This window comes from Lepidochelys kempii, chromosome 7 (genome assembly GCF_965140285.1).
Source record: "Lepidochelys kempii isolate rLepKem1 chromosome 7, rLepKem1.hap1, whole genome shotgun sequence".
NCBI classification, from domain to species: Eukaryota; Metazoa; Chordata; order Testudines; family Cheloniidae; genus Lepidochelys; species Lepidochelys kempii.
Window position 1 is genome coordinate 17,078,734 of NC_136386.1, and position 13,881 is coordinate 17,092,614.

At 38.3% G+C, this 13,881-nt stretch overlaps 1 protein-coding gene across 6 annotated transcripts in view; it reads left to right on the forward strand.

Annotated features, from left to right (window-relative positions):
• Window positions 1-13,881, forward strand: part of GRM7 (glutamate metabotropic receptor 7) — a 538,026-nt gene that overhangs the window by 324,046 nt on the left and 200,099 nt on the right. For all 6 annotated transcript variants that reach the window (XM_078853573.1, XM_073351194.2, XM_078853574.1 and 3 more), the window contains exon 5: window positions 911-1,051. In XM_078853573.1, the coding sequence (XP_078709699.1) occupies window positions 911-1,051 (141 nt within the window). The remainder of the gene's footprint in view (window positions 1-910; window positions 1,052-13,881) is intronic.

Genomic DNA, 13,881 nt, shown 5'->3' on the forward strand with positions numbered 1-13,881 from the left:
GTAACTGGAGGTGATTTATAGTTGCCTGGCAGAAGTTTTTCCTCTGTTCCCTAATACCTGTGTGAAGTAGATGAACAGAAAATGTGTAATAGCCTATTTTGGCCTATGTTCTCTTATGTAGATCGTGGACAATGGATGAGAAATACATAACAGTAAAATTATGTTCTCTGGAGGGCTGGAGATGTTAATTACAGAATTACAATTCCACTGATCTCACTCAAAAATTCCCAGCATATTTTCATTTATCTCTGTATTTCTCCGTCTCTTTATCAATCTATATTTAATCCATACTTATTGCTTATAGAACAGGGATCGACAACCTTTGGCACGTGGCCCATCAGAGAAATCTGTTGGCAGGCCGGGATGGTTTGTTTACCTGCACCGTCCGCAGGTTTGGCCGATCGCAGCTCCCACTGACCGAAGTTCGTCATTCCAGGCCAATAGGGGCTGCGGGAAGCGGTGTGGGCTGAGGGATGTGCTGGCTGCCGCTTCCTGCAGCCCCCATTGGCCTGGAACAGCAAACCACGGTCAGTGGGAGCTGCGGTTGGCCGAACCTGCGGATGCTGCAGGTAAACAAACTGTCCCAGTCCACCAATGGATTTCCCTGATGGGCCACATGCCAAAGGTTGCTGATCCCTGTTATAGAATGTAATAAAATATCTCATAATTTAAAATTATTTTACATGACTTGAGAACTTACAATGCATGGCAGAATCATCTACTTATAAAGCATAGTTGATAATACAAGACATGAAACTGATGTCCATTCTTTCCTTTAGTCTCTCTCCGCTAGCTATGTAAATGTCTGCTGTATAGTCAAGAAAATGTAAACCGTGAATTATTTTTAGGGTCTCAGTACTTCCATGAAAAACACGTTCCCTATTTCAGCTTTCTGCTCATTTCCTTTTAGGATTTGATACCTACTTTACCTCGCGCACCCTGGAGAACAACCGAAGAAATGTGTGGTTTGCAGAGTATTGGGAGGAGAACTTCAATTGCAAGTTAACGATTAGCGGATCAAAAAAGGAAGACACAGACCGTAAATGCACAGGTAATTTCATCCACTTCACCCTTCTTCTATTGTATGCGGTCCATATAGGAATGTCTGCATAGCTGATGTATGGAAGCTTAGTTGGAGACAAACTGAAAAAAAAATATATTGAATTTTAATAGGTTGTAGAGAAAATGGAACAGGAGCATAAGCCTTCCAGGACAGGAGAAATAGATGGAGGGAGGCAAAAATACATTCTTTCATTTTCTTTTTCTGCCTGTCCATCCAGAAATAATTGACATTTTCTATTGATTCTGTGGATTCAGAGGAATATACGGTGGCTGGTTGTGTTTGCATTTTGGTTTTGTTTCGTTTTTTTTTTTTAAGAAAAGTATCTTCATAAATATTGGTTTGTCATCTGGCCATGAAATATAAACTGTTTGGACATATACAGACTGTATGTTCCTGATTCAGAATGTTTTGAATAGCAGTGTTACAATAAGTTCTGTATTTGAACTCAGCTTTTGAGGAAATACATCAGTAGAAATTGTGATAATATGGTACCATGTATTCTAATTTTAGTTACTATAACACTGCTGTCAAGATTCTCATTTGAATAAGAAAGTTAAGAAGTGTTCTTCTAGCTTTGCCTCAGTAATACAGAAAGCCTCAACTTCATAGCCATCTTGCCTATAGGGTCAGCAGTGACTGTCAGATTCATTGCCTTTTTTCTTTTTTTATTATGTATCTCCCATTTTGGGTCTTGAAAAATGTAATGCGCATTTAAAGTGTAATGTTTTCTAGGAGGGTCTCTTCATGGTTAAAGTCTGGTTCAGGAGATTTATTTTCATCAGAAAGATGCTAAGATGGTTATAGGAATTTTATAACCTCCTTCCTCTTCTCCCATCTCTCACAAGTGCATATTGATCCAGCAGTTCTCCACCACTGTGTTCTCCATCCCCAGTGGGATTGTTTAGGGGTTGTGGACCCTGTTTCCAGTCTTCCACTGAAATGAGTTTTGACACTCATTTTCAACAACTTCCTCAAACACGCTGGAGAACCCTGGATCAGGGACCATGAGCTACCTTTCAAGCGCTGTGAGATCAGTTTTCTTATTTTTGAAAGTATGATGATAAATAATTCTGGAATGAATTTGGAGATGCAAGTGGCAGACTGTGGATTCATGGAGTGAAAAATTAAAATCTTTGAGAGTGTCCTTTTGATTTAATATAACTGTAGCTTCTTTATTTTAAACTTAGGAGGACAAACAGTCCATGCTGTATGTAGTGATACAGTACATTGGACAATGGTATATTTTTCTAAAGGAAATGCATGAAAGAATGCTCATTCCTGGAATTATTCACACAGGGGCCTAACTAAGTGTTGGCAAATGTTCTGTTGGGACAACCTCACAATGACAGGCTGATTACTTTATGCTGAGTTATGCTAAGTTAGGCTGCTCACCATTAAGAGTGATGCAAAATCAGATGAATCTATTGATTTGAATACTGCACTTGCAAAAACAGTCCCAAATTTCCTAAAATTTTTCCCAGTTTCACAAGTATTTCCTTCAGAGAGAGACAAGCGGTTTTCCAGCTCTATGATTTGTGTCAAGCTGGGCCACAAGCTATCCCTGAAGTTATACATAGATATATTACACATTTTTCACAAACCCTTTCCTTTAGCTCTTTGTTTGATAGGTTAAGCAGAGTATCGCGTGTTGGTTTTGATACATACATAAGCACTGATTGACAGAATGGATCACCCATTCACCTTAGTCATTTCTATGCTAGAGGTTTCCTTGGTGTGGCCATTAAGATCTTCCTTTTCAGTTTTGACAGCTGTGGTTAATGATGGACATTTGGCTTGATACAAGGATCTCAGAATTTGGTCCAAGGGAAATTATGCATACGGAGCTTCTCTTGGGCCAAATACTACTTTTACTTTCATTTGGCAGATCTTGTCCAAGATCTGCTTTGTGTCCCCTACGGTGGAACTCCTACACATAGAAAGAAAGCAAATGCCAGAGTGGGGTCTGAAAGGAAAATGTTGGCATAAAAGTCAGCGAGATGCTGAATCTCTCATCTAATGGCAGAATTTGGCCACAAATTAAGAAATTATCTTGAAGGTAATTTATTAAAATGATTTGCCAGCACATCAGCATTGAGACTCTTAAAGTCACATTGGAGTAATATTATCCTGTGTTATTCTTTTCTAAACCTTCATTCACAACACATTGTGAACAAGTGAGATGTTAGACTGCTGACAATGAGTTTCCAAGAGGAAGGAAGGTCCAATGGTTAGAATATGAGCCTGGACTTGGGAGAGCAGGGTTCAATTCCCTGCTCTGCCACAGGCATCCTGTGTGACCTCGGGGAAATCACTTTGTCTCTCTGTGTTCCTGTAAAAGGAGGATAACAGCACTTCTATGTCTCACAGGGGTGTTGCACGAACAAATACATTAAACATTGTGAAGGGAGATAGGGGCCATGTAAGTACTATTGATAGCTCTAGGGCTAAATCCTACTAATCTTACTCATGTGAGCAATCCAGCTCTTCTAGAAGAAAACTTCATACAGGGTTAGAAACCTGTAGGCTTCTATAAAACTACTGTTCTAAAATCCTAGAAAATTGTAGTTGGCTATTGGTACCTTTTTTCTGCAGGTTTTTTTGACCCATTCTATAACAAGGAATATAATTCTTTATTGATTTCTAGAGGATCCTTAACAAAATAGAGAAGTTACCATTTTCTATTAAACTCTATGAAGTTTTTCCATAAGAGCACTGATTACAGTGGGACTATTCACATAACTAAGGTGAACAGGAGTCTGTCCTATGCTAGTAATATAGCCTTGGCTTTCTAGAGGCAGTGTTCAGAAAATGATTACTCTGTGTTGCTGCTGACCTGCAGAGCTCCATAGGCCTCTTGGGCTTCATTGCTGTGGAAACTATTCACAGTTCACATTAGGCATTCCAAGCTGCCTCTGATTTCATCTCTGAGCCTGTAGCACTCCTTGGTTTCATTGCCATATGATGACTATCATACAGACACCTGCTGCTCATGACTATAGGGTTCCTCTGAGCATGTTTAGGAACTGCACTGGCAATGGTAAGCCAAGCTGCATCAGATATCAGCCAGGGAAAGACTCACAGCCAAATGTGCTCTTCCTCGCACATAGTTTTCAAGGCAAATTCAGCCCAGCACCGCGGAGCTGTCCAAAGTCCTCCACAATTCCCCCGTAAGTCTATGGAAAAAGGCCTCAGCAGAGCAGCTGTACAGGGATCTCCATGCCAACTCCATGTAGGTGAACACAAGTGGAAGCACTGGACAGGGAGTCAGGGGCAGGAGTAAGCCATAGTAGCAGCCATAAGGGATCATGTAGCTCATTGCCCTGCCTCCAGGAGTGGATGAATTTCACCTTGACAGGCATAGGATTTTGCATCCCTCCAGCTCACCTACATAAAGCTGAGTTACTCTGGCAGCATGCAAGAGAAGTGAATTTCATTCCAATAGAGAAAATGAATGATGCAGCTGACTAATATTCAAATCTCTGTAGCAGTCCTCTGAAAAGACCAGATGATCAATCAAGGAAGAACTCCAAAACTTCCTCCTCCTCCTTTTCCCCCTACCCTAACCAACACTGAATCTCAATCTGCTATTAAGTTTGTAGACAGCTAGAAATATTACTCACCTCTACCCCACTCCATTAATCTAGCTAGAGATACCAAGCATATATTTAGGATCTTCTGTATTAAGTTAATCTACGAAAATGATTCCCTAAGCCTGTCCCCATTCTTCATGCTTTTTGGGAGGTGGTTCTCCAGTCTTAAGCAAAAAAAGAAAAGTTTTTCTAAGAATACACTTTTGTGAACTAGTTGACTTCTAGTATGGAATTTTGTCATGTACTTTCCACAGCATTCTGTATCATAATATTTTTGAAATATTTGTTTCAGAGCCTTGAATGAATCAGTGCCTTGAATGAATATAATTTAGATGTATTGAAGCTCGGGAAAGTTGCTTTGATTGTGACAGACACTGTTAGAATTTGGGAAAATAGAACACTTGTACATGCATTAAATATGTCTAGACAACATTAGATCCAATGTATTATTTATTAATAATAGTATCATTAGGAATTTTCATCTTTTCTTTCAAATTGATTTATTGTGGTATCAATGAGGAATCAATCAGGTGCTTCGATTAAGGAATTATAAACAAGCACTCCTGGAGTACATCCCTTTTTTTTCCTGCCATCTAAAGTAAACTAACCCCTGATTCAACACAATATTTAAACACATGCTTTGCTGAATCAGGGCATCAGTATTTAAAATGACTTACTATTTTGCTTTGGAAAGTAACTTAACCTCTCGATGGCTGATTTTATGCATCTTTATGCATCCGCTTTACCACACCAGGCTGTTGAAGCTTAATTTGGTAATGTTTCAGAAAAGCAATTTGAAATCGCCAAGTGGACAGTGGTACATAAGAACAATAATTATTATGATAATAATTATTTTGCATAGAAAAGCCTTTGAATAGGTGAAGATAATAATACCTTACAATGAGCCCATTACAGATTATGATCCCATTTCTGCAAAGAGACCCACAATGGTACAAGGATCTGCAGTTCTGTCTGCAGGCTTGGGGCCTACGCATATACTATGAAGTCTGTGTATGGATCACTTCTTCACTGAAATGAAGCTGCCTGAAATTCTAAGATATAATCTGGCTCAAACTTTACTACTGCAATAAAACTTTTTTTCTACTACAATCATTGGTACTAAGCCAAATAAATAAATAAATAAATAAATAAAGAGAAAGAGGGAGAGGAAATGAATAGCCCGGGATAGAGATGGAAATAATTAAGGCTACGTCTCTCTAAAATAGTGGTTGGAGTTAATATACCTTACACTAAGATTCTATTGATCAGCCAGTGCATCAATATTTAATTATGGAATTTCTTAGAATTAATAGGTGATAAAATAGTGCTTTCCAGATATACTGGCATATATTGTAATCTCTTTAATTTCCAAAGTGATTACTGAAATCAAGCATGCACTGCAGAATTTATCCTATTTTCAGTGCCTGATTGGAACTTAGTACCAGTTTTTAGGAGACAATACTGTGCCTATAAGCAGCATGTTTTGGTGTGTTCTCTGCATGAATTCAGATTGTGGGATACAGTATTTGGTGACCAATCGTTCACATCGTTTGCTACTTGGAAATCAAAACCCAAAGTCTTGACACAGGCAATGATGTGAAACCTATATGGTGATCAATCTATCACATTCAGTCCCCAAATGAGCAGGAGATCAGAGTGATTTTTAGGGTTTAGTGAATGTTGCAAAAATAAAATAAAAAATAAATAAAAAATCCACAAACACATCCACTAGCATTCAACTTTACTGGCAAGAATGTTCACAGAAACATCTAAAAGATAGACTTTAGTTCAATCAGGAATTATTTTTGGGAAGTTCTGTGTCCTGTGGCATTCAGGGGTCAGATTAGATGATCATAGTGGTCCCTTCTGCCTTTATGATCTCTGAATCTCTGAAAACCATGAATTTTAAATCAACACAGGAGAATATTCACAGAACCTAACCTCTGAATTTTTAAATGGGATATTTTTTGTTGCTGGTGTTTTGAAATATAGCCTCACCTGAAGAAGCAGAATATTTCTAAGTACATCAGATGCACACTACTAGTATGGTGGCTGTGTGATTCTTTTATTTTATTTTTAAAGAAAATCTAAGCATTATATTACAAATACAAAGCATTACAAATACACATGTACATTAACTCATTTTTAATTAACTATGCCTATTGGGTATAGTACGGACTGAAAAGAAAATCCCAACACTTGACTGTAGGTGTAGCAGTTTTCACTCGTTAAACATAGGTTTTAATTTAGCCTACCTCCCAGTTGACAAGACATAATTAAGTGATATAAGGGTGATGTCACCCTGGATGTCATTTATCAGAATGTCTATTACTTGGAGAGATTTTCTAATTATCTGGAAATGTAATCGTTCTGAAGGTGCAGCCCAGATGATGGCTCACACAGTAAACCACTCTAAAGGACGTGTTTGGAGGAAGGTCTTTGCATAGCGAAAGGCCAGACATTTAGCAAGAGGGTTTGTAAAAGGCTGAGTTTTTGTACGTGTTCTTAGAGACAGAACTGGAAAAGACAGTATCCAAATCAGAAATATATCTACAAAGGACCTGATTCCTTTCTCACTCCAGTGTAACCCCACTGTCTTCAGCAGGGATACTCCTGATCTACACTGGTATACATGAGAATCAGGCCCCTGCACCTAATCTCAGAGCTTGTTTATGCTGAGGATGCTATGTCCATATCCTAGAAACATGTTTAAAACAATGTTAAATCCAATGTTTTGTTCGAAGTGCAAGTTGAAATGATATATATATCCAAACCAGATCACTGGAGGAGCTGTGAATTGTAGCATTCATGTAGCAGACCAGCAGTGCTGATCTGAAATGTAAGGATGTGTGGAAGGGGAAAGAAAAGCTCACCTGGGAAGAAAAGAAGAGGGGCCAATGAAGATATGGGGAGACTTGGTTCTTCAGAAGGACGCAAGATTTTCTACTTTATTGGGTAAGCCGTCAGAAAAGCTTAATCCTAAAGGTGAGGTTCAGGGCAAATGGAGATGTGGAAGACCTCTGTACAGAAAGGAGAGCCCTGCTCTGGGCAGGTAAATAGCACCACTAGAAGTTACTGTAAATAGCCATTTCAGTCTCATTGCAATAAAGTTCTGTTCAGAGGCTCACGCAAGCCTTTTGGTGCTTGAATATTCTCTCCAACTGTCTCTGCAGTACAGAGCACAACATACACTTATTTGAAAATCCTTTCAGTTTGAGACTGAAAAGCAGTGGAAGACAAGGAAGGCCTGGGTAATAGGAATGCTGTTTGAGTATGCAGGCATATGCTTGAACTTGTCTGTAACATTCCTTTGGAGCAAAGCACTTGGTTTCTAAAATGGATGCCTAAAACAGACTCAGAGAACTAGTGCAATAGTGGTGGATAGTTTAACATGTTCTTACTGCCTGTAGTTTGGGAAGAGTAGGGAAAGGTCAGAATTTCCCCTTGTGTAAGAAAACTGTAGTTATACCAGCAAGGAATTCATTTGACGCACATTCATTTTGAGAATAAAATTGTAGACAAAATATAAATGTCCTGCTATATGTGTCTCAGCAGAATTTACTGTACCTGTTTCTAGAAGAACCTGACTATCCAGTCTCCTTAAGTACCTACAAATCTTTCATTGAGTTACTCAGCACTGTCTAAAAAGGAGGGGTGTGTGTGTGTGTATATATATAAAGATGAAGAGGATCCTCTTTTATAGCCCTTTTGTAATACTAATTTACACAGTCTAAGATTTGAATTTTCTTTCTTTCTTTCTTTCTTTCTTTCTTTCTTTCTTTCTTTCTTTCTTTCTTTCTTTCTTTCTTTCTTTCTTTCTTTCTTTCTTTCTTTCTTTCTTTCTTTCCATTTACGGTATGTTTTTGATAATGTAAATGAATCAACACATTAATATCAGTACTAGGGCTAAAAACTTGTTCTTTAGGCTTTCAATAGTAAACTTTCAGATGTCCTCAATGATGCTTCCTTGGGAAGCCATGCATCTTGATGAGATTCTCGAATCACTACCTTTGAGGTCTGAAATAACCAGGTCAGTCCTATCTTTCTCTCAGCAGAGAATGCTGCTAAATATCTACAGGGTAGGCCGATAGGGGAGAGAATCTGTGTGCTCTGTTCCTATGGCAATCTAGTTTTTACACATCACTTATCTCTGTGGTGTCTGAGTATGTTCCAAATATAAGACAATCACAGTGACTAACATTCGTCACAGGTAGTTGATTCTCCTACACGTGAAGCAAAAACACATGTGATTTTGAAAAAAACCCTAATGTTGTGGTGTTTGGGAAGATAATGTGGAAGATGAATGCTTTGACTAGGACTCTAAGGCCCCAGAATTTAAGGTTATTACTGGCTTCTGTGGGAGTAAAATCGATAATCTTGAACCATCCCCCAAGAATGCCACTTCTTATGCACAAACAAGTGTCATCCTTGCAGTACCTCTCAAATTTACCCTGTGTTGAGGGATGTCACTCATTTCAGCTCCAAGGCTACCTACATTCCACATAAGTTTAGTGTCAAGAATAATTTACAACAGAAATAAAGTATTCCATAGCTGAGGTATTCAAGTTATTGGCACTAAATCAATGAACCCCACAGCACTTTAAATTTCCTGCATCAATAGGGCTATTTTTTGGGGGAGGGAATGTCCCTCATTTTGAATCTTTATCGCATTGTAACACTGTTGAGCCTTGGTGGGATGAGAGGGAGGGATTATGGATATTTTTAATGCCCGCGATGTTTAGCAGCTTTACATATTGTGTGGCAGAATTCAGCTTCTCTTGGTTAACTGGCAGTATAGTAGGGAAGGTTGCGGGCTGCAGGTATTGCTATTGCCATCTATGTTTTTTATATAAGAAAAATGGCTTTTTAGTAGAAAGAAGTCCACACCACAATGTTAAGAGCTCCATTTTATTTGAATTTTCCCAAAGCACAGAGATGTTCTTTTCTGAAGTTTTCTTTCAACCATCCATAGAAATATCTTGGGTCTCCAAGCTTTCCCAAAGCTCTCTAGATCATGAGCTTTGGTTCATGACCATCTTTACCTTTAAAGAGTATAGCAAACAAAACCAAAAGCCATGGAGACCGTTTTAAGCCATCTCTAAGTGTTAGAGAGAAATGAGAAACAAAAGATGTGGCAAATAACACAGCCTGAGGATACAAGAATGCTAGTTATAAACTGAACCACAAAAGTGATCTGGTGCATTAGTAAAGTGTGCAATTTATTACAGAAGGAAAATTTTAGTATATTAAATGCCATCAGAATGTTCCATCTCAGAAAAAAAAAACCTGAGATGTTTTAAACAACTCTGTGACCCATGGCCAAAATCTGGAACAGCTTTTTTACAAATACCAAGAGCCATAGTGTGTCTGATTCACATTTAAGTCTAGATTTATGATATTCATTAGCATGAATATTTGTTGGACTTCCAGAGTGTCTGACAAGCTGAACTATTAAATCATACAGGTCATAAGGTCTAAATTTACACCTTCTTAGTAAAGATGTAAAGGCAGGTAGTGTTCCCTTTCAAGATCTTCTCAAGGTTTGGGATGACAGCCTTCTACAAATGAATGTTTCATGTGTGTGAAACATGAGGACAGACTTTGAATGCTGCAAGAAAGCATGTTTAGTTTCTTTAGTTTACGGATAACATTGGCAGCAATGTACTGAAGTCTTGTGGATTCTTCAGTAGCCCCTATTTGCCCTTACTCATAATATTTGTGGTGATAAATAGAGATGCTGAGGTAGAATCCTCCATTAAATATCATCAACCCTGCAGAAAAGATAGGATTTGGAGGCTCCAGAGCCAGGTGAAACATATTGTTATTTTATTCTAAATTCCTATGCCCTAAAACAGCTGTGTCCCTCATTTAAGGTGTAATTCAATGTCCATTTAAGTCAATGGAAAGGCTTCCACTGACTTCAAGTAAATGGCCTCCTTTAAAAGTTTCTAAAGAAAATTATACATCCACATCTATAAACTTTTAAAATCTCTTGATAACCATGTACAGTTTCAAAGTCAAAATCCATTTTGTAGGGAAACCAATAAATTCTTGCAGCATGCTTGGGAAAGGTGTGAGGGGTGGGGTGGGGAGAGGGGGCAAATCCTCAACTGATGTAAATCAGCATAGTTCCCGGAATTGGTCATGCAATTTTAATGTTAAAAATTGTGTGTTCTTTGCAATATCAGGGAAAGCCAAAGTGTAATTAATTGAATGAATACACCCATGTTTGTGCAAAATTAAGGTTGCACAGTAAAATACACCAAAGTAATTAAATGTGAAAATTACTGTTGTCCAAATAAGTTTCATTATGTCCTCTCCTACATATGTATTGTGAGGCTGTAGATTTTTCAGATAATCTAGATTCATGCAGTTTTTGTATAGCTTTACGTGTGGAAAAAGAAGATCAAGAGATTTGTTCAATGTGACACAGAAAATGTCTCACATGTAAAATGGGGCAAAGGTTTTTCTTCAATAGCTATGCTTTATAGACATGAAAAAACATTATTGTCACAATGCATACATAAGAGCTGAAGCAATATGCCTGATAAGCACTGTGGTGTAGCGGATAAGACTTCAGAGGTCTGGGGTCCGTTCCCATCTCTGCTACAAATTTCCGTTGCAGAGGAAGTTTTTTTCAAAAAAAAAAAGCAGGAATTTTGACCAAAAATTGCTAAAATGTAAACATTTTGACCAGTTATTACACTTTCAATATGGCAAGTGTCTTAAATATCTCTGTGCCTGAGTTATCCCACCCTGAAATTGGAGAAATGGTAAAGCTAAGTTAATGGTGCAGTATATGATTTACTGGAGGCTTGATCCAGTGCTCAGTGAAATCAATGACAAAGCTTCTGTTGACTCAGCTGTGCAGATTAGGCTCTGTTTGCGCATTTAACGCTCAACCAAAACCCATTCAAGACTCCCATTAACTTCAGTGCGCTTTGGGTTGGGGCAGTAACATGAGTAGCAAATCTTTACTGTAAATGTACATGATTTTTCACATGTTCATCACTGGGTCATTTCACACTCATTTCGTCTAAACCAATATTATGTTACTACTCCTTCAAGAAAATAATTTGCATGGCAAATTGTAAAAAGTCACCTACAATGGGGAAAGTGTAGGGTTTTTTGCACTCTATTCTTTCAGAAAAACAGCTGAACACCTTTAGCTCAAACTTTCCATAACAATTCACCTTTAGACTAAGCTGAAGAGGAGATGTTTCAGAAAGTAAAAGCACCTAAAATGATGGATTAAAATGAAGAGGCAAGGTGGGTGAGATATATCTTTTATTGGACCAAAAGAGACAAGCTTTTGAGCCAGACAGAGCTCTTCTTCAAGTCTGGGAAAGGGACTCGAGTATCACAACTCAATGCAAGATGGAACAAATTGTTTAGCACAAGCAATTGGCACGTATTCTAAGAGACCATTCAAGGTAGAGTGGCCCGTTAACACATCTGCAATTATAGTTAAAAAGGGGTGTGGGTGGGTTATAGATTGTGATAATAAAACATAAATACAGTGTCTCTGTTCAGTCCCTGATTTCTAGTATCTAGCAGATTTATGAATTTAAGCTCCCAGGCTCATCTTTTGAAAGTGTTGTGCAGGTTTCCTTTGAGGATGAGGACTGATAGGTCAGAAATAGAGTGACCACTTTCTGAAAAGTGCTTACCCATAGGTGACAAGGTGTTTTTGTCTTTTATCATTTTCCTGTGTGAGTTCGTTAGAGTGTAGTGATTGTCTGGTTTCACCTACGTAGTTGTTATTAGGGTATTTAGGGCAGTAGATGAGGTATAACACATGTAGTGACAGGCATGTGTCGGATTCATGGATCTTGAATGGTGTATTGTGGGGGGTGTTGATTGTTGTACCAATGGAGATATTGCCTGCAGCTTTTCCATATGTTTTTCTGACAGAGTCTGGGGCTACTTTGAGTTGGTGTGTCTTGATCTGGGGGGAGCTTGCTTCTGATGATGAGCTTGGAGAGGTTTCGGTGTTGTTTGAAGTCCAAAAGTGGGGATTCAGGAAAGACTTCTTTCAGGATGGGGTCCCCATTAAGTATAGGTTGTAGTTGTTTGACAATACCCTGTATGGGTTCCTTTGTGGGATGGTGGGTGACAGCTAGGCGTATATGGTCTCTCTCTCTCAAAACATAAGTTTGTCCAGTAAAAGAGATCACTTCACCCACCTTGTCTATTTAATATCCTAGGACCTAAACAGCTACATGAAAACTGTTTTGTAACCTGAATGGTATCTTTTATGGTTGCTATCCACTGGTGCTCATCACAGTAGAATCTTTGGTACATTGTATAATTAAATCCTATTTAAACATCAGTCCTTAAAAACTGATCACTTAAACATCATAATGTCTGCTAGTTGAGGTCTTGAGTCTAGAAATAGTTAAGATGATGTTTAGCTGAGCTTGATGGTATTGATCTTGTGTGCAAAATTGTAGAATAATTTGGAAAGGGTCAAATTCTTCCCTTTGGTACACATACAGAACTCCCATTGAACTCAGCAGTACATATCTCGGCAGATTATGACCCAACATGTGTTCTGTGACTGATGACTTTAAAAGGAACAAGAAATCTTTTGACTAGAACTTTCTTAAAGGTTGCTGCTTGCTATTTCTCTTCCACATTCTGATGAATTAAATGCAGCTCTCTCTGTGTGTTTTCATGTAAAATACATAATATTTCATTGCAGAGAGTGTAAAAATAAAATGTGTCTTTCTTTGGTTGCTCGGATAGCTATAAGTGAGGTTAAAGGGCAGCCTATGGTGTAAAATTTATTTTCTCAATTACATCCTGTGTTCTGATGCAGATAAATAAGTGTGCTAAGTTATTCTTCCTCTGGTCTCCCAGTGAATCCCATTCCCTCTATCTCAGACTTTGAGGCCCTAATAGTGCATTTTGCTCCACATTGGAGAAGAGCTCTAGCCTTGCATATCCTATTGCAATTTCAGAGCCTTTGATTATAGGCTGTTATGTGCAGCGACCATGTTCATTTGCTGCCTAGGAGAGCATTAAACCCATTCTAAGCACTTTATTATTATTATTATTTATTAATAAATTGTTAATAAAACATTATTGCCATTACTGTTGTTTATTGATGTAGCACCTCGAAGCCCCAGTCACGGACTTCGTCCCTCTTCTGATAGGGTCTGTATGAACACAGACCAAAAAGATAGTCGATGGCCCAAAGAGCTTACAATCCAATAATATCAATGC